Below are 26,786 nucleotides of genomic sequence, written 5' to 3'. Positions count from 1 at the left end.
TGTATGGTACAAGAAAGTTCCAGTTCCCTTTTACTTTTAATACATGCAGTACATTAGAGTATTAATCTTGTATCTTGTTTATCTTTCTAGTTATTTATTACCTTTTTTCATCATTTAAGCCCAAATGTAAAGCCCAAAAAACCCACAACCAACCCTAAAAATAAAAAGTCAACTCCATAAATCTTTCCAGAAAACAGTTCTTAAGCATATCAGTTTACTGGAGATATTTATATCACCAGTAAACTGATATGCTTAAGAAGTGTTTTCTGATTCTCCTTTTTACAATCTTACCTATCTCCTAGAACTACTGAACCATTCAATAAACTAATGGTATGGTTCCTGGCATATCCTAAGTTCTCAATAAACATACGGTAGAAAGAATATTTAGTAGCAGTTCAACATTAGCTCTGAAGTCCAACTCTGAGTTAAAATACTAGTTCTAACACTATTTGCTATTAAATGAATTACTAAATTTCTTCTAATTTCAATTTCATTCCCTAAAAGAATGGGAAAAGTAATAAAACTACCTTTATGGAAGAGTTGTAAGGAAGGAACGAGGAAAAAAAAAAAAAAGCAAATATGTATAGCACCTGACATAGAATGAATTAAACATTACCAATTTTTATTCTTTGTAAATAAATAAAAAAGCAACCTACCTCCACTCAATGTACCATGAGGATCAAATATTTCACCCCCAAGAGTTACAGTTCTAGTCATTATCCTTTTATCAAAGGCCACTTTTTTTGCATTATCCATATTATTACAAACAAACGTTGTTCCAAAGACAAATTCCATTGCTTTCTGAAGTTCTGGCTTGTATTCAACCAGGGAAAGAGCCACATGAACATTGTTAGGACCAACCTGTGGGAAAACAACAGATATGTCACAGTACATACTACCCCTTTCCTTTCAAATATTATTTTACAAAACAGAACCAGTATACTAGAAATTTAAGTACCTCTCACCTAGCACTACAGCTCCTTCTGAACTTTCTAAAATACTATGGAAAACTCAAGAGTTTTAGGAAAAAACTCAAGTTTAAATATTGAAACTTCTATGGCTAAGTAAAATGTTTAAAGCACTAGGCATTATGACAGTGTCTATCAAGCAAGAGCCACTACCAAGTTTCTAAATCCAAAATGACTATTTGGACACATTCTCTTAGTTAAAATATAGCAATTGCTAGATCAACACTATTATATAAAATGTTTTATTTCAAGTATTAATTTATTTACTCTGTAGTGAATACTTTTTCACTCAAATTAAACATGCTATGGCAGCCACCTGACAGTTACAGAAAAACACAACTAACAATTTTAAGGGCAAAAAAAATTTTAAATCCCTCAGTGTTTTATTTTGATCCAACTGCCTCTTCTCAACCTTTGCTGATGTGTACTTCTGCTCATCTTTTTAAAACAACTAAACATACTTTAAGGAGCTTAGTAGCAGCAAGATAAATCAAAATGAAAGCAGCTCTGTATAACAAATGTTCAGCATTGCCCTCTGACACAGCAGCAGCCATTAAAAAGGTTTGGCTAAGGGACCTGGGTAGAAGTATTTTTGCTGCTACTTGAAACCACAATTTACTTCTTACACTGGGACTTGTCTAAAAGCTGAAGTAATTTCCAAAACCTTCCAGACCCGATGGTGATTTTTCAAAGTAAGCAAAGCACTAACCAGAAACACCACCTTTCAATTACTCCGCACTCATTTTCCTTCTGCTGAGAGTATACAGGTCAATACAACCGCATTTCGAAATAAAGACTTCATTAAAGACTTCTCAATATCAGCAAGAACACTGAGTATCCACTTTGTAGTTTAATTATACATGCATTTCTAGGTTTCACAGAACTGTCCTTTCAACTGATGCACTTGGAATGCCTGCTCAATAACAAACTGGTAATACTGCTGAACATTAGAGCTGGCATCATGCTATTACCCAATGTTACACAACTATAATTGCCTATTAAATGTACTGCCTTGTATTCCTTTGGGGTTTGTTTTTATTTTTTATTTTTTTACTAATAACTATATCACTTTAGATCCACCTCAGCAGCTGAATGGGTATCCGGGTCCCCTGCTTTTCATGTTCAGAGGCAACCTACAGAAACTCTAATAGAGAAGCATCTCTTTAAGACTGATACAGAACTCCCATAACAGTTGTCACTATGGGCAGTTTAACAGTGGCTAGCATGAAAAAAAAAAAAAAAAAAAACTAAAGAAATCTGGTATTTATAAGCTCTGTAATTCTAGTAATTCAGAGATTGGAAATTTCCTACTTGCATATGATAATCATATGACCTGACTGAAGGTTTAAAGACATTTTAACACTGTGACTTTGAAATACCAAAGGTAGTTTTAGTTTTGCACCATTTCTATTCTCCTTCCATCTGTTTTCATAAAAGCCAACATTTTTTTGTAGCTTAAATGTGTAACAAAATTTTGTAGTTCTACATATGATTATGTCCAAGTTAATGTCCTCTAACTAAAACAAAGCAAAACAAAAAAAAGTAAGATGTAGATAAATCATATAAAGACAACTTACGAGATTCTGAGCGACCCTCAGAGTTTCTGGAGCAATACATCTGGCTGAAATTTTATTGAGTGGAATTATAGTGTATCGACGTTTCAACTCCCCCTTTTCTAGTAACTTTTTTCCAGTAACCTAAAAAATTGTGCATTTGAAATAAGTAAATAAAATATTAATGACAGAAAACAATCAGAGGTAAAGAGTACAACTTTAGGAATCCTCAACTGTTTAGTGCCTAGTATCCTGAACAATGGAAAGTCTAAAACTTGATAATATATGTTCTGGATTCCTGAGTTAGCACGAGACTTCTTTGGGAATACAGTTAATCAAATATGATATAATCAATAATATAATAGAAAGTCATTAACTGAAGAGCTATAACTGTAAAGATAAGCAACTTTAGGAATAGCTTAAAACATCAAGAAAGTACTCGATTCTAGCAGTTCATGGTTTTTCCAGCTAAGGAGGAATTATAAACTTTAATTAGAATTAATTTACCTCTGTGTCCACTACAACATTGTAGAGCCGTTCCCCGGCCACCAATTCTAAAGCTGTGGTTGTAGAAGTATCTTTCACACTAATCAGAGAAGCTACAAGTCCTTTCACGCAATTTCTATTCCAGTTCTTCTCTGGATCCCTAAAATAGAACAGTTGACAAAAATTAATCTGAAAAAATAAAACAGAAAAAGTTGTATTTTACTAGTCCAGAGCTCTTCCTAACAACGCATTAAAAGAGAAACATATACACTTTTAAGAAAAACAAAAATTTAATGTTCAGATGACTACCCAACTATTGTTTTAAGTCAATCAAAAGATCTTTCAGTATATATTATTTTCAGTGAAACAAAAATAACTGATGTAATTTTTTAAAAAAGATTTATTTCAGAGAGAAGGAAAGGGAACACAAACAGGGTAACAGGGTCAGAATCAGGGAGAGAGAGAAGTAGAGGGGAAGGAGACTCGCTGCTGAGTGCAGAGCCCCACACAGGGCTCAATCTCAGAAGCCCAAGATCATGACCTGAGCTGAAACCAAGAGTCAGACCCTCAACCAACTGAGCCACCCAGGTACCCGAGGCTATAATCTTTAATACATATATTACTCTAAGTATTCCATGAAAAAAAAAATGTAAATCTGAAAACTGTAAAATGTTAATGTAGCTATTTAAAGAAACTTTGGACTGAGATTTAATTTCCCTCATTTTGGTCTTAAGAATTCCCCCTGCCAACACTTGAAACATTTCAATAAACATTTAAGAAAAAAACTGCCAATTAAGGAAAAGCAGCTGACAATATTTTTCATACAAAAATCTTAATGTTAACAAAATTTTCAGATTGTCTTCCTGCTTAAATGAAAATGTATCCTGGTTAACATTTCAGTAAGTGTTTGGGGGAAAAAATACCAATTAAGGAAAAGTAGCTTATAATACTTTTCATACAGGAATCTTGATGTTAATGAAATTTTCAGACTGTCTTCCAGTTTAAATAAGAATGTTATCTTGGCTATTACCATGTTAAAATTTAAGGTTTAAATCTCTTACCTGTAGGCAAATTGAATATTGGGAAATCTGGCTAAGAGAGCTTCATATGTTTCTTTCAATCTACTGATATCACGAGATAGCTGCCTGCGCTTTTCCAGAAGTCCTTCCTCCTTGTTTTCTGGATAGTAAATCACAGGTAAATTGAAACAGAGTTTTAAAAATGCAAATATTATAGTTTTAAAGAAGCTATCAGTAACCTCTAAAAAGCATTCCTAGAAGCAAAACACAAATTTCTGGCATTAAATAAAAAGCAAACTTAACATGAAAGATCAAGCAGACACTAAAACCAACAAATAACACATTTCCATTCCAAAAACAATATATAAACTGAGTAATGAGGAATGTGGAAATAAATATACAAAGGACATTTTGGGAGTTTTCAAGTGGCACTTTGGTGACTGAAGCAGGAAACTGTCAATAGTGAGTTTTCAAAAATTCAAAGAGCTGGGACATGGGAAAGGAAGAGAATCTTAACCTCACCATGTCCCATGGATTCAACTAGATTACACCTACATCAGTGTAAGTAACCCTGAAAATGGCCCAAAGATTGGCAGAACACTCTCCACAGCTAAATGTAGAGAAGAGACCACATCAATGAGGGTAGGAAGGACAGAGATACAGTCTCGAGCCAAGCAGACCTGTGGGATTGTGAATGGGGGGGGGGGGGGGGGGCACCAAGGACACAGATAGGAGAGAGAAATGAGCTGTAGTCACACCAAGCACTCCAAACACAGGGGAAGACAAATCCCCATGGAGGAGCAATCAGTTAAGTGTCTCCCTTTGGCTCAGGTCATGATCCCAGGGTCCTGGGACTGAGCCCCACAGTGAGCTAGCAGCTCGGTGGAGAGTTTGCTTCTCCCTCTGCCTTTTTGTGCTCTCTCTTGCACATGCTCTTGCTCTCAAATGAATAAATAAGATCTTAAAAAACAAACCAAAAAATTTTTGCCTTAGAAAACCAGAGGAGCAAAAAAAAGAAAAAAAGAAAAGAAAAGAAAAGCAGCGGGGCATAATTTTGCACATTCTCATGATCTGCAGGGCCTAAAACCTGGAACTTTAAAACTCAGCAGGTTCAGCTCTAAGAGAGCCAAGAGGGCGAGAGCAGACAGACTCCCAGTCCTTAAAGAGATAGCGTGACAAACAGCCCCACAGAGACACAGCATAAAAGCAGCAGTTTGAAAAACTGCCTGTAGTATTCTGGTGGGAGATTTGTTTACCAATTTCAGAGCATGTGCTGGAGGGGCAGGGATCCTTGGGAGCCTTCTCTGGGAACTAAAGAGCTGGCAGGACTATTTCCATCCTCTGTCCCCATCCTAGACACACAGACAGTTGCAGGAACCAGCACAGCTCTCCACCTAGCCTGCTAACAGTGTATCTCACCCAAGTTCTGCAGACATGTCCCTTCCCACAACGGACCTGTACAAACCTTGATAAAACTGCTGCCCCACTCTACTTTCTCCTGTGGACCTGCCCCCTCCAATACACCCTGAGTCAGAGCCCATCCAAAGCAGTACCACCAGCCAGGCATGGTACAAGCAGCCCCTACAGGGACCAGCACCACTCTAAAATAAACTCTCTGCATTGCAGAGAGGGGAAGATAACTATATACACCAGTCCCATTGTGGCCTCAGCAGGAGGCTGGGGTCAGATCTCTGTTCTGACTGTAAGCCTCACCCACCAAGGAGTTTCTCAGGGGAAAACAATAGTTCTGTGCTACCACAGCTCTGGCAAATACCTGGTCTGATTCAACTCAAGCCCAAGGCAGCCCCAGACTGGCCCACTAACAATACAGGGTCCAAACCCTGTCCTTGACCAGCAAAGAGAGACATTCCAGATGACTAGACTGAAGGCAAAAGCAGCTTAGCCACAACAGTAGGGGACATGCATCACAAAGGAGATATCACAAAAGCATCAGGCTCTGGTGAACAGGGGACACTGTACTGCAGGGCACTACAGGATCTCTTCTTCAAGAAGATCATGACTTTGAAGAGCAGGAGACGCAGCTAATGTTCTTTAACACACAGAAACAGACACAAAGAGACAAAATGAGGAGACACAGGGATATCCCAAAGGAAAGAGGAAAAACCATAGCAAGAGAGCTAAATGAAACAGAGAGCAGTAATAGGCCTGATAAAAAATTTAGAAGTAACGATCATAAAGATACTCACTGGACTTGGAAAAAAGTCAACTTCAGTAAGACCCTTAACAAAGAGACAGAAAACATAAAGAACCAATCAGAGATGAAGATCTCAATGACTGAAACGAAAAATACACAAAATGGAACAAACAGTAGACTAGAAGTAGAAGAACAGATCCCCAACCTGGAGGACAGTAACAGAAGGAAGGCAATCGAGCTGAACAGGTGATAGAAAAAATAACAAAAAATGAGAAAAGACTTAGGGAACTCAGCAATAATATTAACTTTCCCATTATAGAGATTCCAGAAGAAGAAGAAAAAGAAAAGGGGGCAGAAAATTAGAATAGCTGAAAACATCCTGATTCTAGGGAAGGAAACAAATCTCAATCCAGAAGGGAAAGAGAGCCCCAACAAAAGCAAATAAGGGGGTCCAAACCAAAACACATAATAATTAAAACAGCAAAAAGTACGGATAAAGAGAATTTTAAAAGCATCAAGGGAAAACAGTTACAATATCAGTTGACTTTTCAGTGCAAACCTTGCAAGCCAGAAGGGAGGGGGAAAAAATAACACCAAAAACCTGAATGGCATGCTATATTCAAGTGCTGAAAGAAAAAAAAACCTATAGGCAAGAGTATTCTATCCAGCAAGGCCATCATTCTTTTCAAGGGCACATGGAACATTTTAAAGAATAGTTCACATATTGGGCCACAAAAGAAGTCTCAACAAATTCATACCATATGTCTTTTCTAACCACAATATTCAAAAACTTGAAATCAGCCACAAAAAAAAAGTCTGTAAAGAACATAAACAGATGAAAGATGGACATTGGGGAGGGTATATGCTATGGTGAATGCTGTGAATTTTATAAGACTGATAATTCACAGACCTATACCCCTGAAACAAATAATACATTATATGTTAGTGTTAAGAAAAATGCTACTGGGGCACCTGGGTGGCTCAGTCATTAAGCATCTGCCTTCAGCTCAGGTCATGGTCCTGAGGGTCCTGGGATCGAGCCCCACATCAGGCTCCCTGCTCAGCAGGAAGCCTGCTTTCCCTCTCCTAGTCCTCCTAGTTGTGTTCCCTCTCATGCTATGTCTCTATCAAATAAATAAAAAATCTTAAAAAAAAAAAAAAAATTGCTACTGAAGAATGAATGGGTCAACAAAGAAAAAAAAAAAAAGGGAAAATGAAAACACAATGGTGCAGTAAGCTGTTCTAAGAGGGAAGTTTATAGCCATACAGGCCCACTTCAAAAAGCAAGAAATAACTCAAACATCCTAACATTATACCTAAAGGAGCTAGAAAAAGAAAAAAAAAAAACAAAACAAAAGCAGAAAGAAATAATATAGAGTAGAAACAAATGAAACAGAAACTAAAAGAACACAACAAATATAAAAGAAACTAGGAGTTGGGTTTTTCAAAAAGATCAACAAAATTGGTAAACCTTTAGCCAGACTCAATAAGAAAATAAAGAGGACTCAAATAAATGAAATCAGAAATGAGAAGAAATAACAACCAACACCACAGAAATACAAACAACTGTAAGACAGTATTATGAAGAAATATATACCAACAAAGTGCACAACCTAGAATGGAGAAATTCCTAGAAACATATAACCTAACAAAAATATATTTCTTCCTGTTTCAGTTTAACAAACTGACTACCAGAAATGAAACTGAATCAATAATATATAAAGTCAAGAAAGCCAAAGTCCAAGACCAGATGGTTTCACAGCCAAATTCTACTAAACATTAAACAGTTAATACCTATTCTTCTCTAACCATTCCAAAAACACAGAAAAGGAAGAAGAACTTCCAAATTTATTCTATGAACCCAGCACTATACTGATTAAAAGACAAAAACAAAACAAAACAGATAAAGACTCTAAAAAAAGACTACAGGCAGAATCTTTGATGAATATAAATGCAAAAATCCTCAACAAAATATTAGCAAACCAAATTCAACAATACATTAAAAGAAATCATTCACCACAATCAAGTGTGACTTACTCGTGGGTTGCAAAACAAAGGTGGTTAAATATTCACAAATCAGTCAATGTGATATATCACATTAACAAAGTAAGGGATAAAAACCACACAATCATTTCAATAGACAGAAAAAAAGCATTTGATAAAGTACACCTTTCATGATAAAAGCCCTCAACAAGCTAGGTTTAGAGGATATATAACTTAACTTAATAAAGGCCCTATATGAATAACCCACAGCTAACATACTCACTGGAGAAAAACAGAGCTTTTCCCCTATGATCAGGAACAAGACAAGGATGTTCACTCTCACCAGCTGTCCAACATGATACTAAAGTTCTAGCCACAGCAATCAGCCAACAAAAAGAAATAAAAGGCATCCAGATTGGTAATGAGGAAGTAAAACTTTAACAATTTCCAGATGACATGACATATATAGAAAAGTCAAAAGATGTACCAAAAAACTGCTAGAAGTGATAAATGAATTCAGTGTAGGTGCAGGATACAAAAAAAGCATACAGAAATCTGTTGCCTTCTATACACCAATACTCAAACAGCAGAAAGGTCTATACACCAATGATGAAACAGCAGAAAGAAAAATTAAGAAACTACTCCTACTTAAAATTGCAGAAAAATAATAAAATACCTAGAAATAAACTTAACCAAGGGGGTAAGAAACTTGTACTCTGAAAACTATAAAACACTGATGAATAAAATCTTAGACAACAATGGAAGATACTCCCAGTTCATGGACTGGAAGAACAAGTACGGTTAAACTCTCCATACTACCTAAAGCAATCTATAGATTTAATGCAATCTCTATCAAAATACCAGTACAATTTTTCACAGAACTATAACAATCCCAAAATTTGCATGGAACCACAAAAGACCCTGAAGAGCCAAAGCAATCTTGAAAAGGAACAAAGCTGGAGGTATCATGATCCTACATTTCAAGATACATTATAAAGTTGCAGTAACCAAAACAGTAGGATATAGGCACAGAAGTAGACACATAGGTCAATGGAACAGAGCACCCCAAAACAGACCTATGATTATACGGTCAATGAATCTTTCACCAAGCAGAAAGAATATACAATAGGAAAAAGTCTCTTCAACAATTGGTGTTGGGAAACTGGACAGCTCCATGCAAAGGAATGAAACTGGACACTTTCTTATACCATACACAAAAATAAACTCAAAAGGAATTAAGGACCTAAACATGAAACTTGAAACCATAAAAATCCTAGAAGAATACACAGGCAATAAATTCTCTGACATCAGCAATACCAACATTTTTCTAGATAGATCTAAGGCATGGGAAGCAAAAGCAGAAACAAACTATTGGGACTATGTCAAAATAAAAAGCTTCTGCACAGCAAAGGAAACAACCAACAAAATTAAGACAAAATGGGAAAAGATACTTGCAAATGACATATTCGTTAAGGGTTAGTATCCAAAATACACAAAGAACCTGTATAACTGAACACTAAAAAGAAACAAATAATCCAATTAAAAATGGGCATAGGACGTAAACAGACATTTCTGCAAAAACATAGAGATGGCCAACAGACACATGAAAAGATGCTCAACATCACTAATCACTAGGGAAATGCAAATCCAGACCACAGTGAGATATTACTTCATACCTGTCAGAAGAGCTATAATCAAAAACACAAGAGACAACAAGTGTTGGCAAGGGTATGGAGAAAAAGGAACCCTGTGCACTGTTGGTGGGAAGGCAAACTGGGGTAGCCACCATGGAGAGAACAATATGGAGTTTCCTCAAAAAATAAAAAATATGATTACCACATAATCCAGTAATTCCAATACTGGGTATTTACCAAAAAAAATGAGAACACTAATTTCAAAAAATACACACCCCTATGTTTATTGCAGTATTATTTGCAATAGCCAAAGTATGGAAGCAGCCCATATATCTATCAATAGATGAATGGATAAAGATGTGGTATAGATATACAAGGAATATTACTCAGCCACAAAAAAGAATGAAATCTTGCCTCTGCAACATAGATGGATCTAGTGAGTATAACACTAAGTTAAATCAGTCAGTCAGAAAAAGACAATTATCACATGATTTCAGTCATGTGGAATTTACGAAGCAAAAGCAAATAAGTAAAAAAAGAGCTAAACCAGAAAACCAATCTTAAACTATAGTTAACAAATTGATAGGCAAGGTGGTAGGGGGATGGGTAAAATGAAACAGGGGAAGTAGCTTAAAAGTACACTTATCATGATAAGCACAGAGTAATGTACACAATTGCTGAATCACTATACTGTACATCTGAAACTAAAACAACACTGTGTCTTAACAATATTGGGATTAAAACAAAAACAAAAAAACAATAGCTGTTTCATACTTAGTTGACCCTTAAACAATGGAGTGGGTGGTGGGAGCGGATGGGGTGAGGTTGGGGCACTGACACTCCTGCCCCACAGTTCTAAATCCATGATTAACGTTTGTTTTTTGTTTGTTTTTAAGTAACCTCCATGCCCAATATAGGGTCTGAACTCAAGACCCTGAGATCAAGAGTTTTATGCTCTACCCACTGAACCAGACACCCCTAAATCTGTGTTTAACTTTTGACCCTCAAACTTAATAGCCAAATGTTGACAAGAAGCTTTATGGAGAAGATAAATGGTTAACACATATTTCATATTTTGTATGTTTTATGTATTATACATTGTGTTCTTACAATTAAGGAAGCTAAAGAAAATCGTGAGAAAATATATTTATGGTACTAAATTATTTTTATCAAAACAAAAAGAGCCTCAAGTAAGTGGACCCATAAGCAGTTCAAGCTTACATTTAGGGGTCAACTGTACTTATAAAGATTTCTTACACAAACACCCATTAACTGAGTAAAAAAAAAATTTCCTATTTGCTATTTCCTTAATTTAGTTTCTATCATCAAGTGTTTAAATGCAAACCTTCATAATTTAGCTTTTTCATTTCAGCTTCAAGTTTTTCTTTAAGTTTCTTCACAGCCTCTAAAGCTTCTTGATCCTTCCTGTAGCCACTATCCATCTTCTTAACTTCAGCCTGTTTAGTCTTTAATTCTTGTTGGGCATGTTTCAACTTCATCTGAGCCTGTTATTGAAAATTTAATAGACTATGTGAGGCAGACAGTACTAATTAAGTGGCCATAGATGCAGATTGATTTAGGAAACATCAGCCTTGAAAATGTAACTGTTAGGTCACTTACATTAATATCTCAAGAGATGAATCATTTCCCAGTATTTTCTCAGAAAACTATTCAGAGTCTAAACAAATATTTGCTTAACATAAATCAAGTAATTTGTAATTTAAGTCCATGTTTTAAATACTTATAAAAGATGATATTACTGAGTTCAAAAGTTGTATCAAAGAATAACTGTCATTAGATGGTTCAATGAAAAACACAATAGTAAGCTAGTAATCAGAACTCTAGTTTCTCTTCCTTTCCATTTAGGTATGTGTATATATATTTAGTATTTTTCAGTGTTGTTCAATTAACAGTATAGAAACTGTACTGAGCACTAAGAAAATTACACTGGAATGGGAAATTATAAACTGACACGGGAAATTTCAATGCTAGGAATAGGATATTCCAATGCTAATTTATATAACTGAGTTCACTGTTCCTTAAATGCATGAACCAGTATGTTTGCTGAGATCTAGTTGGCTATCACTTCCATCTAAAACTGAATAATGGTGGATTTTTCCCAATATATAATAAGGTAACAGGAAAAACTGAGAGGACTTGAAAGTTTTTCTGCTATTGATTTCTTACACATTTTTTCGTGACCATCATCTTTGAATGAAGTTGTAAACATGTAAGATAAAATGCTGAACAGGATTAATACCAACACAGACACAACCATCTGTATATATTTTTAAAGGAGTTCTCTTTTTAGAAAATTTTAAAATGGGTGGAAAAAATATATATATTTTTTCTTTCTGCTCTCAAAACTTTTACGTCCATAGGACGTTAAAAGCTGCACACTATCTAAACAAATTTGAAAGCCCTAACTGACAAGTCTTGAAGATTATGAAATCGTGTAGCGAAATGGAAGACTAGAATGGGGGTTAAGAGGAAGGGAGAAGGTACTTCCAAGGACTAAAGGACTAAGTGTGGTAGGCAAAGAAATAGGATATTCACTTTCCTGTTAAAGCTTAAGATTGCAACTTTATGTTGCCAATAAAAAAAAAAAAAAAAGAAATTAACCTCAAACAGTGCATACAATACTACAAATAAAGCATTTATTGCATTTACAATTTCAGTTAACTTATGAAGTTATTTAATGTTTTATAGCATCTTAAACTACTGTCATCAATATTTAGCAGCTAACATATTTGAATTTCAGTGTATTTATTAGGTGCTATAGAGTGGCAGAATAACAAATTCCTTCTCAGTGATCTGATTATTGTCAATGTTTTATAACAACTGCCAAAGTATAATGCAAAGCAGCTTCCCCAAAAAAAAGAAAAGAAAACAGTCAAACAATAGTTAATGTCTGCATTTACCTGTTTGGCTTCTGTCTGAGCTTTACTTATGTCATTTTTACAAGCCATCATTTGACCAGCCAGAGTTGCTTCTGCTCCGTCTTCATTACTCGACAGTCCAGCGGATACAGCATTGAAGTGCTGCTGTGCAGCGGCCAAAGCTTCAGCATCTTTATTACTTGCTTCTTGAAGTGCGTTCAGCCCATCTGTTATCTTTTTAACCTCTTTTTCTTTTGCTGCTAAAGTTCTAGAATCCTTCAGGGAGAGTTTAAGACAGGAAAATATCATTTGTTAGGAAAGACTGTCATTTTTTTCTTATGGGCCTATACCTTTGTCATCAAATTTCATAGCATTTTGAAGTAGGCATGGTTAAAAGGAACATAATTTAAGATCATAACTTTATTTTTTTAAGATTTTATTTATTTATTTGACAGAGATCACAAGTAGGCAGATAAGCAGGCAGAGAGAGGGGGGAAGCAGGCTCCCCACTGAGCAGAAAGCCCGATGTGGGGCTCAATCCCAGGATCCTGGGATCATGACCTGAGCCAAAGACCGAGGCTTTAACCCACTGAGCCACCCAGGCACCCCTAACCATCATAACATTAAATACTTTATTTCCATTTTGAATTACCCTGTTTTTAAGATAAATGTCCCCTTATACTACCAGAAATACTTTCATTTCATATGTTATAGTCTAATCTAGAAATTAGCTAAATTATAGTGCAAACTAACCATTTGAAGAAACTAAAAATCACTTTCTAGAGCTTTCAAATTGAAGTAATAACCATTCTACTCTAAGCTTCAAAGTATAAGTTGTAGGATTAAGAGCATGTACATGAAAATTTATAAACTATCAAAGGCCATAAAATTTAAATATTAAATACTTGTGGGGACAGCATTACTAATACTTAATATCTTTAAAGTTATATGCACTAGAACACCATTATACACTGAGATACCAGCACAGGAAAAAAAAAAAAAAACAACAATCCAGCTATATTATTTACATGAAAGTGACCAGAAATTTTGGCCTACCTGTTTACCTCATGATTCACTAAATATTTATTAGATGTTTACCACATATCAGGCATTGTTCTAGACATTAAAGACAGGCTCCTCAGAGACCCTATACTCTACAGTGGAAAACACAGTAAAAAATAAAGCAAGGTGAAGGGATAGAAAGTGATGAGAACTACTATTTTAAGGACAATAAGGGAAGGCCTTTTTTATGACATTTTGAGCAGAAACCTACATAAAATAAAAGAAATGATCAGGCTGATACTAGGGGGCACACATACTAGGCAAACTGCAGAATATGCTTCAGTGTTTGAGGAACTGTGGTTGGAGCACAGTGAGCAAGTGGAAAGGAGCCAGGAATCCTATCAGGTAGGGTCTTATAGACCATGGTAAAGGCTGAATTTAATTCACATGTGACTTTGAAACCATTAAAGGATTTTAAGCTCAAGAGTGATGTGATCCAATTTATATTTTAGCTTCTGTAAAGAGCAGACCGTAGAGCAGCAAGAGTAAAAGCAGGGCAACTAATAAGGACACTATTATAGCATCCCTCATGGGCAGTAATGGCCTGCAGACTAGCAGTGATGAGGTGATGAAAAGTGGCTGTATTCAGAATGTACTTTTAAAGTCAAGAGAATTTGCTGATGGGTTAGATATGGAGTTTGAGAAAAATGGTGGAATGCAGGAGGACTCAAGGATTTCTGGACAGAACAATTAATAGCAAGTTTAATAGCAGTGCCATTTTCTATCATGGGGAAAATTTAGCAACTCAAAGAGGTTTGGGTAGGTAGGGAAATTTTAAGAGTTCTATTTTGTATACATTAAGTTTTAGACTCTTTGTTAATCATCTATGTAAAAATGTCAATCCAATAGCTGGACAAATAAGGGAAGGAGTCAAGGTTAAGTATAGATCTGAACATCACCCTGCAAAAGGTATTTAAGGGCTACCAGGCTGGGTGGGATTACCTAAGAAATGAGTGCATATAAAAGAAGTCTGAGCACTAGCCCTGGGGCATGCCAACATTTCATGTATTGATTTGTCTGTCTAGACTGGATTCAGTATTCCCATATTCAACTACCTAATCTCTACTTAGATGTCTAACAGGCACCTCAAAGCTATTATGTTCACATTGTACTTGTTTCTATTCTCTACTAAGCTAATAGTAACAATATTTCCAATTGTCAAAGACAAAAATCCACAGCTATATTCCTAGCTCAAACAACTATACTAGGTCCAGAGCACACACTCAATAAATATTAATGTAATGGACAAATATTTACTCACCTCAATCATATTTTTTTCTAGCTCTTTGCGTTTGTTCTCTTCACTTGCCAGATTTTTCTTCTTGAGATCAAAGGCACTTTGAGATTTAGTGTTAACTCGCTGAGCTTCCGCAAGCGCATCTTCTAAAGATCGAAGTGTACCTCCAATTTCCTATAATCAGATGCACCCAATTCAAAGTACTTACAATTTACTCATGTCATTATTTTCTTATATGACTTCTAGATTTACTTTTTATGAGCTATTTTGTTATCATACATTAAAATTAACAAATCAATATGGAAGACTATGCCCAGTGAATATTGTTTAAAATTTCTTCACAGTATATTATTTATTCTTACGTATATGTCTGACCTTATCTTTTCCTTTTTCCAACTCTTCTATTTCACGACTAAGTGCTTTTATTTTTTTGTCATTCTCAGACAATTTTTCTTGAAGCTTTACAACTTTATCTTGCATTTCTTTTAATTCCTCAGCTGAGCGTTCTTTTGTATCTTCAGCCAGCAAAAACTGATAGGCAATATATAAACGACTCAAATGTTCTATTTCCCTCATTACTTTTTGATATTCCAAGTAGGAAGATCTTTCCTGGAAAAGAAATCACCAGTTAAGTATAACTCAAACTTCATAGAAATAGAAAAAATCTGGACATCTGTTTCAGTACCCTTCACTTACCATTGGTCTTGATAGCAGTAATTGCAGTGATAGTCCCTGTTATATTAGAAGTCATTCACTCTACCAATAGGGTTACTTACTAGGTATATGATATCCTCAAGAAAATGTTCCACTCAATTCTAATTATTCAGGAAAATCTAGACTTCTATTCAACAAAGTATTACAATCTGACATATCATTTTCTGAAACTATGAAGAGCAGTCTTCAAAATCATTCATGTTTAATAGATATGAAAAACATGTCCTCTATGAGCAGAAAGCTGATTCTTAAGTACCAACCCTTTAACTCCTATCTATCCCACAGAAAAATTCCTGTGACGTGTATACATTTCATCTCTATTTGTATGATATTGAATACATCACCATTTTTGAGAGATGTTCTAGCTGGCTATTCTCTATTTAGTATATACCTCTTTTAGTTTTTGAATTGTTGGAGTAATCTCTTCTTCAAGTATCTGGAAAATAAAGGAAAACCAAATTTTTCAATATGTAAAGTACCAATAAAAAAACTGAAAAGAAACATGAAGTCTAGGAAAACTGGGGAGGTGGAATTTACTCTTTACAGCAGAGTAACCCTAAAATTACTCTCGTCTTTAAAAATATTTTATGTAAGTTTAATTACCGTCTTAATTTCTTTCAGCTTAGCTTCTTTTTTTTCTATAGTTTTCTGGGCAGCTATTTTTTTGTATTCATACATCCTGGTTCCAGCTGCTTCTTCTATCATGGACAAAATCTGGAAAGACAGAAACATTTATATAAATGTTTTAAGAATCCAAGATAAAGAACTTCATTGGAGTTTACAAAAAGTATATAATTTAAGGTCTTAACTTCACTAAGCATCTTACCAAATTATGTCCCAAATGGATTAGGGAAGTTAAGTACATAGAAAATACAGGTATTATCCACAGCCCTAACATTCAATATTTCTCGCCTTTACTCCAATCCTGAAATCAAACTTCATGCTACACTGAGGTTGCAGAGTAAATCTCTTTTAAAATTGAAGCCAGGGGTGTCTGGCTGGCTCAGTCGGCTGAGCATGTGACTCTTGATTCTTGGGGTTGTGGGTTTGAGCCCCATGTTGGGTATATAAATTAACTAAAAATAAAAATTTAAAAATAAAAAAATTGAAGCCTCCTCCCTCCTCTTTTCCTTCAAGTATAGGGGTGCCTCAGCTGTTAAGCATCTGCCTTTGGCTCAGGTTGTGGTCCCAGGGTGCTGGGATCGAGTCCTGTATCAGGCTCCCTGCTCAGCGGGAAGCCTGCTTCTCCCTCTCAAACTCCCCTTGCTTGTGTTCCCTCTCTCACTGTGTCTGTGTCAAATAAATAAAATCTTTAAAAAAAAATAATAAGTATTAAAAAAGTAAGGACTGACAACACTCAGTTGTCACTTTAGAAGTTTCTAATTAAAGTTGTTCCAAGAGATTTCAGTCATTTTTTGCCAGGATGAAGCATGATATAACACATGCATGCATTCCAACCATGGCATGTGCTTTAAGAACTTCAGCAAGTAACTTATTTTTGTGCCAGTTTCTTCACCCATAGGGTACTTAATATCTCACAACACTGTTGAGAATTACACAAAGTAATTCATGTGAAGAAAAAGGCAAACACTAATCAATTACGATTTAAAAGTAGAAGAATTTTGCCAGCACTCCTTTTTCAGAAGCTTCTACTCACCATCAATCCTTATTTCAACAGAATTATTTCTCTGGAAACCACTGATTTCTATGTATTTGGCAGGTTTCAAATTAGAAGTTTCCCTTAAGATGTTATCTAATGAAGATATGCATGACCTCTGTTCAAACCAGACTGCTGATACCAATTATCAGTTTTCTTAGTCCTTCTCAGTAGAAAAGAGAAACTATAGAGCCCTTTGTTCCTGTACAAATTATTCATTCCTTTATATCAACTCTTTTTCAAGGGGGCTCCAAGAAAAAAATTAAGTCTTAATATTCATACCCTAAAGCAATTCACTGCAATGCAATGAATCAGTTTCACTCAACTCTTTTTCTATAGGGTTTAACTCTGAGATGGAACACTGGTTGAGAAAGGCTGCTTGATATAGCCAAATTTCTTTTAATATTGGACACACAAAACTCTTAAAAGAAAACACAGGTTAAGCTCCTTGACATTACTCATAGTGAGGATTTTTTTGGATTTAACACCAAAAGCAAAGACAACAGAGGCAAAAATAAACAAGCGGGATTGTATCAATCTGAAAAACTGCACAGCAAAGGAAACCACAAACGAAATGAAAAGGGTACTTACAGAATGGGAAGAAAATAGTTTTAAGTCATCAATCTGCTAAGGGGTTAATACCCAAATACATAAGGAACGTGTGTATGGGAAAAAACGTTTTTTTACAAAAGACACACAGATGGCCAATATGTATATGAAAGGCACTCAACATCACTAACCATCTGGGAAATGCAAATTAAAACCATGAGCTACCAGTTCTGTTAGAATGGCTATTATCACAAAGACAAGAGGGGTGCCTAGGTGGTCCAATCTTCAAGCATCTGCCTTTGGCTCAGGTCATGATCCCAAGGGTCCTGAGATCGAGCCTGGCATCTGGCTCGCTGCTCCATGGGAGGCCTGCTTCTCCCTCTCCCACCCCTGCTTGTGTTCCTGCTCTCACTCTCTCTAATAAATAAATAAAATCTTTAAAAAAAAAAAAAAAGAGAGAGAGAGAGAGAGAGAGAGAGAGAGAAGAAATAACAAGTATTGGTGATGCTGTGGAGAAAAGGGAAACATTATATATTGTTGGTAGGAATGTAAATTGGGAGCAGTCAGTATGGAAAACTATGAAGGTTCCTTAAAAAATTAAAAATAGAGGAGCGCCTGGGTGGCTCAGTGGGTTAAGCCGCTGCCGTCGGCTCGGGTCATGATTCCAGGGTCCTGGGATCGAGTCCCGCATAGGGCTCTCTGCTCGGTGGGGAGCCTGCTTCCCTCCCCCTCTCTTTCTCTCTCCCTCTGCCAGCCTCTCTACCTGCCTGTGATCCCTCTCTGTCAAATAAATAAATAAAATCTTAAAAAAAAAAAAATTAAAAATAGAACTACCATATATAATCTAACAACTTCACTTCCAGGTTATTTATCCAAAGCATACAAAGACACTAACTTGAAAAGGTATCTGCACCTTCATTTATTAATATCAAGACATGGAAACAAAGTATCCACTGATAGATGAATGGATAAAAAAATATGATATATAAAAATTATATGTACAATGGAATATTATTCAGCTATTAAAAAATACAATCTTGCCATTTGTGACAACATGGATGGAACTTGAGGGCATTAAACTAAGTGAAATAAGTTAGAGAAAGACAAATACCATATAATCTTACTTGTAAGTGGAATCTAAAAACAAAAAAGAAAAAAAAAACTGAGCTCACAGAGAACGTATCATTGGTTACCAGAGATAGTAGTTAGTAGGTGAGCAAAATGGGTACAGGTGATCAAAGGTACAACCTTCCAGTTACAGAAGTCCTGGTGATATAAGGTACAGTATGGTGACTGTAGTTAAATATACTGTATTGTATATTTGAAAGTTACTAAGAGAATAACTCTTGAAGATACCATAAGAAAAAAATTGTTAACTGTGGTGAAGGATGACAAATGACTTTTTAACACCCATCATTTTGCAATGACTACATATATTTAATCACTATGCTGCATACGTGAAACTAATGTCACTTACAACTCCATTAACAAAAAATCTGCTCAACGATGTCCCATGCCTTTTCTTAAAAACTTTCTCATTTAATCCTCAAAATACCTGAGTTAAGGACTTTTGACTCTAATTTACACATGGGTAAACAAAGATTCAGAAGTGTTATGTTACATAGCTTTAAAAAGGTGGGGTGACATAGTGCCAAACAGTGGGAAAAAAAAAAAAGAAAAGAAAAAACAAAACATGACGTTCTTTACTAATTAATTACTCTTAGTAATGTTCCCAAGAATTTAAATGGAAGAGATTATGTTTAAAAAACTGACTTAAAAAAAAGTCAATATCTATAATTATAATTTTTACTATCCATAAAGAGTATTCTTACCTCTGGAGGTTTCATATTCAATACTTTTGTAATTCGACCCTGAAAAATAAAATGCAGTTACTATAATGATAAATCAGAGTCACCTAAAGGCATACATGTTTATCTGCACTGAAGTCGTTCCATCCGAATATACCAGTCTTTTAGTTCTTTCTTTCTTTTACCTCCATTGCATTTGAGAACAAAGGTACCTTATAATTCCAGAATTTTGCTATTTACCTTTTCACTTACCAGTGATCTACAGTTATTAAATAATACCAAGTTAACTCAGACAATATTTCTGGGATAATGATACAAAAGTCTCCAACAAGTATATAAATATATAGATGTTGGCATAATTATTGAACACTTCTCAATTTTTTTTTTAATGGCTGTGCTCCAAGATAATTTCTAGAAATATACTGCACACTTCTGGGCCTCAAATAAAACAGTAACATCTTTTATTTCAATGCCAGAATATCACTATCAAAAAACAAAACCAAACCCCACTACCCAACTCTCAGGGCATCATATTGCTTAGGATTTAGATTCATTTGAAATAAATTTTCAGCTTTGAGGCTGTAATGTGGTAAAAACAATGTTATTTTGGTTGCATGAGGATCCTGCCATTGGCCTTGCTGTGACTTTCTAAGAGGACAGATGGATTAGTCAAGTGAGATAACATAAGGACAAGACAATATTAGCACATATTTTTCATTTGAATAAGTGTCTAAGGTAGAAATAACTTAAAATTTAACATATATTTGAAATAATAAAATGCCTGAATCCAGTACTTTAAAAGGATACACTATGACAATATAGTCTTAAAAATTTTTATAGTGACCATGTATTATTCTTATAATAACAAAATAAGTCAAGGAAAATTACTTCTAGACATTCTTCAAACTTCAAATGTGTATGTTAGAACATATCAGTACATATAACCAACCTAAACTCTTAACAGATACCCAAATACCAGTATAATAGAAAACAAAAAATGGAAAACCCAAAAATAAGCACTTCTCCTATTTTAATAACTTAAAAATAAACGATGTCAAAATCATTTATATAGAGACCATAAACAAAATACCTGCATGATGAGAAAGTGAGGGTTGTTAACATTAAGGCCAACAGAACAGAAGAGATCTTGTACTCTGGTATTGTTTGCATTTACTCCATTGATTAAATATTTATTTCTACCACCAATAACCACCTAAAAAAGAAGGATTTTAAAAAATAGAGATTATGCTAAGTGAAATAAGCCAAATAGAAAGAGTCAATTACCATACGGTTTCACTTATTTGTGGAACATAAGGAATAGCATGGAGGATAATAGGAAAAAGAAAAATGAAGGGGGAGAAATCAGAATGGAATACGAACCATGAGAGACTATCGACTCTGGGAAACAAATGGGGGGTTTTAGAGAGGAGGGTGGGGGGATGGGTGAGCTTGGTGATCGATATTAAAGAGGGTAGGGATTGCATGGAGCACTGGTTGTTCTACACAAACAATAAATCATGGAACACTAATCAACAATTAATGATGTACTGTATGGTGACTAACATAATTTAAAAATATATATATAGATCTACACATACATACACATATATAAATGAACATACATATCTTGAACTAAGATGATAAATTCCCAAATATGTTTCACTTGTTTGTTCTGTCCAACTAATGGTAAATAAAACCAATCCTGAGTAAATAAATAATGGAGGAAGTAGGAGATGGTCAACAACAATATAGATTATTAGTCAACTGTAGTGACTTAATCCAATGACTTTTGCTAACTAGTCATATAACCATGCACAATCCTCCTAACCTCGCCTGCATTGGACTCGATCTCTAGGTCACTTTTGACTTTGTTTCCAAGTATGTGTAAAACATATTCAATCCCTCATCACTCTTCCTGAAATTTTTCCACCCTCACAGGTTGGCCCCTTTCCTCCACTTTTTAATTTCCAAGGAACAGAAGTCAGATACTAAAAACTAAAGACAAGCAGTTTTGGTTTTTTTCATTTTTTAAGAGGGAAAGGAAGAGAAAGAATCTTAAGCAGGTTTCATGCCCAGCATGGAGACTCAGGAGATCATGACCTGAGCCAAAATCAAGAGTCAGAGAGAAGCTTAACAAACTGAGCCACTCAGGAGTCCCAAAGACAAGAAGTTTGAAAACAATCCTTGACAAGATTCTAAAAGGGGTTAATAAAGACATGACTTGTGACTTCGAGAAAGAAAGAGTTAATCATTGAGATACCAGCTTGTTAATACTTTACTATAGAACTTATATTGTCACCTAATAGGCATAATCATCCCACCCATGTATTCTGAGGTCCTTAGAAAGTTTCTCATTCTTCTCTGTATTTCCCAGTGCCTTCAAGAATGCCCAGCACACAGCAAACATTTAATAAAACACAGTGTTAGGCACCTGGGTGGCTCAGTGGTTTAAGCCTCTGCCTTCAGCTCAGGTCATGATCTCGGGGTCCTAGGATCAAGCCCCACATCCAGCTCTCTGCTTGGGGGGGAGCCTGCATCTCCCTCTCTCTCTCTGCCTGCCTCTCTGCCTACTTGTGATCTCTCTCTCTGTCCAATAAATAAGTAAAATCTTAAAAAAAAAAAAAATATAGAGTGTTAATTCATTTCTTTTTTTGACAGGAGTATTACACTGATCATATATTAGTATATTCAAACAACAGACCTAAAAGACATTAAGTACTTTAACAAAGTCCTTATGACAATATTTTGGTGAAAATACAGGCATAAAGATTGCATGAGGACAGGAATTTTAGGTAGATTAGTAGCAGACTTACTGAAAATTCCTAAAAGGTATTTGATGGATGCTTAATGACACACAGCTGGACTTTAGCCTCGTCAATGCCTTATTTTTTTTTTAACCAGAGCTTGTTATAGAAATAGAAAGGGGACTCGTAAGTTACATAATGCTAAGATGGAGAGTAAATAGGACTTAACAACTGACAAAGTAATCTTATATGACTATAAGAAAAAGGGACAAATGTATGGTCCTGCACTGGTTTAAAAATCCTGCTTACAGGGCACCTGGGTGGCTCAGTCGATTGAGCCTCTGCCTTCAGCTCAGGTCATGATCTCAGGGTCCTGGGATGGAAGCCTGCCTGCATCGGGGCTCTCTACTCAGCAGGGAGTCTGCTTCCCCTCTCTGTCTCTGTCTGCCTACTTGTGGCCTCCCTCTCTGTCAAATAAATAAAATCTTTAAAAAAAATTTTTTTTAAACCTGCTTACATACAGAAACAGCAGTAACAGCTAATAACACACATTTAAAAAATTAGAGTGATTTTAAGTAAATCGGATATGAATTCATAATGCATTATGAACTTGCCAATGTCATATACGTGAAAACAGAAGAGCACTTAAAATGAGAGAAATGACAGTTCTGCTTAATCCTGTCCTAAGGAGACTAATTCTGGTAAATCCAATTTAAGGTGCCATGCATTAAAAATAATAAAGGCATAAAAAACTAGAGCAAATTTGTATTCAGTGTGATCAGACAAGTGACGGAAATAAAAATCATCAGTTGAAAAACCTAGAGAGATTTAGCTTAAATATTAAACACCTAAATATTAAACCTAAATATTAAAACATGGAATACATTAGATTTCCTTCTCAACGCTAAGAACCAAACTTAATGTGTAAAAGTTGATGACAGTATTTTGACTCTTTATAGGAATAACTTTTTAATTAGACCTGTCCAGTAACAGAATAGATGGCCTCAGAAGATAACTAGATCCCAAGTATAGGTATTCCAGCACAGAGAGGATTCAAGTATTAAGATTTAAGCGTGGTTGAGTGCCTATACTGATTGATGGCTTTTCAGATCCCTTATAATCCTCTCAGTAAATGGAGAATTTCCATGATCAAATTTTTAACATTAAGAAGATACTGTTAAGAAATCTAGTCAGTATTTGATCAATTCTGCTCATAAACTCTCTCTCCACGAAAGATGTACTGCCAAAAAACACCTTGGACTTAAGTTCTTAGATATCCAAGTATTTTAAAGCCACTCACCTGCCTTGTTACTGTAATCTCATCATGAACCTCAAATCCCAAAGGGCTTTGCTTTTTGTCAGAATTATCAAATGTGATTGACACGGAGGCTTTGGTAATACCAGCCTGCCCATTTTTGTAAACTAAATCTTGTAAATTAGAAGCCCGAACCTAAAACAAAAGAAAAGTTTATCAATTACAAAACCGCCTTCTGCACAAAATGGCACTAAAAATGGGTTTCTTGCTGTTGGAAAACCACCCTTGTAGTATCCATTAAGTAGTCAAGGACAGACAATTGCATTCAGAAGCAAGGAAAAATGCAAGAAAAGCAAGGAAAACAGGAAACCACCTAAAATGAGTGCTTTTTCTCCACAGGACTTTTCCACCCCTGCAAATTGTTTTCTACTCAGTTCTTAACTGAAGTTCATTTGAAAGACTTAGGAAGACAGCATCTAAGAATTTCAGTGTTCATCCAATTCCTTTTGATCCTGAAAAGGCATTATAATGCAGGATGAGTGGGTAGGAATACAGACTTTGGAAGAAGCCTGCCTTAAAGAACACCTGACTTTGAGTATTGCTCCCAACATCTTAAAGGGATAAACCTTATGCATCCCAAGTTTGTTTTTTTCACTGGAAAATGGAATAATAATATCTACCTCTAAAGGACTGTGGTCTAAGATAATTTACATGAACAAAACTGCAAATGAAGAGAATACTGGCAATAGCCTCTAAGTTCAATATGGAGTCCCTTATGGCTCCCAAACTTTTAATTTACATAAATCAGAAAGTTTACCTGAGACAGGTTGGAGATGCCCAGCAAAAAGCAGATGGAGTCCAATATGTTGGATTTCCCACTACCATTTAAACCAGTGATAGCGTTGAAGAGGGGGTCAAAACCATTGACTTCAGTCCTCTGAGCATAGGACTTAAATCCTTCAAGGATGATTGACTTAACGTGCATTTTCAGTAGGGACTTGGACAGGTAAACTGCTAGGAATCAAACAGTCCACAAAGGAGCTCTGTACAAAACAGAAATATACAAGTGGGACAGAAATCTGTAATCATAATAGAGGTAAATGACTAAAACATAAGAATGACAACTTAATAGAAATAAAACAGCCACTTGCCCAGCTACTTCCTCTGATGCAAAGACACCTTTTTCCAACTTAATTGGAAGTTAATTAAACCATTAATTCAACCTGGAAGTCAACGACTTATTTTTCTAGGCTTACCTTCCATCTTTATCATACTCTAACAGAAACTGATTATTTCATAACCCACCCCTTTTGCTCATAATGTCCTGCTCCCCAAAACTGACTTAACTCGCTCTCCTTACTACACTCAAGTCTTTGTTGAAACGTCACCTTAATGGGGTCTTTCCTGACTTCCCAATTTAGAAATGCACCTGTCCCCGCCCCCTCACTTTTTCCTCCATCGTACTTAAAGATGACACTAAACAGTATTTATCTATTCGTCTATCCAGACTGTCGTGATACAAGTTCCTTTGCCTGCGTGCACCGCTCACGCCGGAACAGTGCTTGACTGAAGGGCGCCGGGAAAGGGGAGTGTCATCAATATTCACTAAACAGATGAATCCCATAGACTCTCCAGCTTGTTGTCACTCGGCCTGTTCCCTCCCCCTACCAGGATTTTCTATCAACACTCGTTTGCCCTTCTCCAAGGCTCGATAGGAAGTAGCCATGCTGTCAGAAAAACCATTAGGAGGGATTTTAGTTTGAGGTCCCTTCTTGCCAAACCCGCTCTCCCCAGGAACACACAAAAACATTCCTCTCTAGCCAAGGAACGCCAGACTAGGCCCAACCTGCCGCGAGCACGCACCGGCCTCACCGCTGCGCCAGGCCGTCCGGGCTTGAGGCGCCTTAGGAGCTACTCCCGGTTACAAGAGCAGAAAGCCGGCCCACTTTGCCGGGCTTCGGGAGCTACGAAGAAGACTCCAGCACAGCGGCTGCAACACTCGCCCCACGATCCGCACCCAGGCCGGAAATATTTATACCTTTGAATTTCGGCGCGAGCAAAGGACCCCACCACCGCAGCCTATTTCATTGGCCGGTGCCTAGGAGATGCCTGACTTAAAGGCTCCATTTTCCCCACCCATCGTACAATCAAAGTGACAGGGAGATAGGAAAGAGCGTCACGACAGGGGCAGCTCCAGGAAGGCGACGGCTGGGGCCTGAGGACTAAAGGAGCAAGTGGCGTGTGGCGAGCTCCGCGTCCGGCACTCCTTGGGCAGCCACGGACCGCGGTCTCGGGGCCTCGCGCTTCGCCAGCCCCGCCCCATCCTAGGCCCCTGGGGCCTCGGGCTCTCCCGGAGGCCCCGCCCCGTGCAGAGTTCTCGCGGGCTTTGAGGGGCCCGCTGGTCCGGACTGCTGTAGTTTTAAGAGTCGTGGAGGTAGAGAGATGGAAGAGTTGTGGCCGGTGTCTTCGTTGTACTTCAGAAGCCTCAGAATTTACCCGATTTGGCTCACATGTATCAAAAAAAGGAGGCTGCGCTTTGTCCGGGGCCGGAGAGGCGCGGAACTTGGGAGGACAGTGGGGCGCGTTCTGACCCCGCCCCTCCCGGCTCCGCACCCTGGCGGGCTTTTTCATCTCAAATTTCCGGATGGGGAGGGACGTTAGTTCTCGGGGCCGCCGCCGGCCGCCGTGCTGATCCCAGAGAAGTTGCGTGGGGCCGGCCGCAGGAGGTGGACGAAGAGAGGTTCCCCTCCCCGCACTTCGATAAAGCTGTGGCAGCACTAACCTTTTAAGAGAATTTCTTTGGAAACCCGACAGCTAATTATTGAGCTTCGTGTGCCAGGCTGGGTTCCCAGGGCTGTAAAATCCGCAGCGACTCTGAAATCCGTGACCCTGTTCTCATTTTATAGATGAGCGAACTTAATTGATTGAGTAGTAAGTGGAGAAGCTGGGATTTGTTCCCAAGCCGTTTAGCTCCAAAGCGCGTACTCTTAGATTGCTGTATACCTTTCCTCTTCATGTTCAGAATCCAGGACCACTAATAACAGATGCTGCATTTATTACTGTGTATTGTTCTTAACAAGCAA

The 26,786-nt window shown here is 36.8% G+C and overlaps 1 protein-coding gene across 5 annotated transcripts in view; it reads right to left on the bottom strand.

Annotated features, from left to right (window-relative positions):
• SMC2 (structural maintenance of chromosomes 2) overlaps window positions 1-26,501 on the bottom strand; it is a 58,980-nt gene extending 32,479 nt beyond the window's left edge. Inside the window, exons 1-15 of one of the 5 annotated variants that reach the window (XM_082696577.1) lie at window positions 26,486-26,501; window positions 24,521-24,746; window positions 23,749-23,898; window positions 20,795-20,917; window positions 19,729-19,767; window positions 16,294-16,404; window positions 16,082-16,126; window positions 15,352-15,585; window positions 15,001-15,150; window positions 12,720-12,953; window positions 11,144-11,303; window positions 4,069-4,186; window positions 3,029-3,167; window positions 2,546-2,665; window positions 657-861 (exon numbers count right to left, since the gene is read on the bottom strand). In XM_082696577.1, the coding sequence (XP_082552703.1) occupies window positions 657-861; window positions 2,546-2,665; window positions 3,029-3,167; window positions 4,069-4,186; window positions 11,144-11,303; window positions 12,720-12,953; window positions 15,001-15,150; window positions 15,352-15,585; window positions 16,082-16,126; window positions 16,294-16,404; window positions 19,729-19,767; window positions 20,795-20,917; window positions 23,749-23,898; window positions 24,521-24,688 (1,996 nt within the window). In that variant the 5' untranslated portion in view covers window positions 24,689-24,746; window positions 26,486-26,501. Of the gene's footprint in view, window positions 1-656; window positions 862-2,545; window positions 2,666-3,028; window positions 3,168-4,068; window positions 4,187-11,143; window positions 11,304-12,719; window positions 12,954-15,000; window positions 15,151-15,351; window positions 15,586-16,081; window positions 16,127-16,293; window positions 16,405-19,728; window positions 19,768-20,794; window positions 20,918-23,748; window positions 23,899-24,520; window positions 24,747-25,566; window positions 25,773-26,485 lie in introns of those variants that run through there. The other 4 variants (XM_082696574.1, XM_082696576.1, XM_082696575.1 and 1 more) reach the window with 4 other exon arrangements.
• Window positions 26,502-26,786: the final 285 nt, after the last annotated feature.

Source organism: Mustela nivalis (assembly GCF_964662115.1).
Source record: "Mustela nivalis genome assembly, chromosome: 13".
Classification (NCBI taxonomy): Eukaryota; Metazoa; Chordata; class Mammalia; order Carnivora; family Mustelidae; genus Mustela; species Mustela nivalis.
The sequence above is the reverse complement of the archived record's forward strand: the minus strand, read 5'-3'. Positions and strand labels throughout refer to the sequence as shown.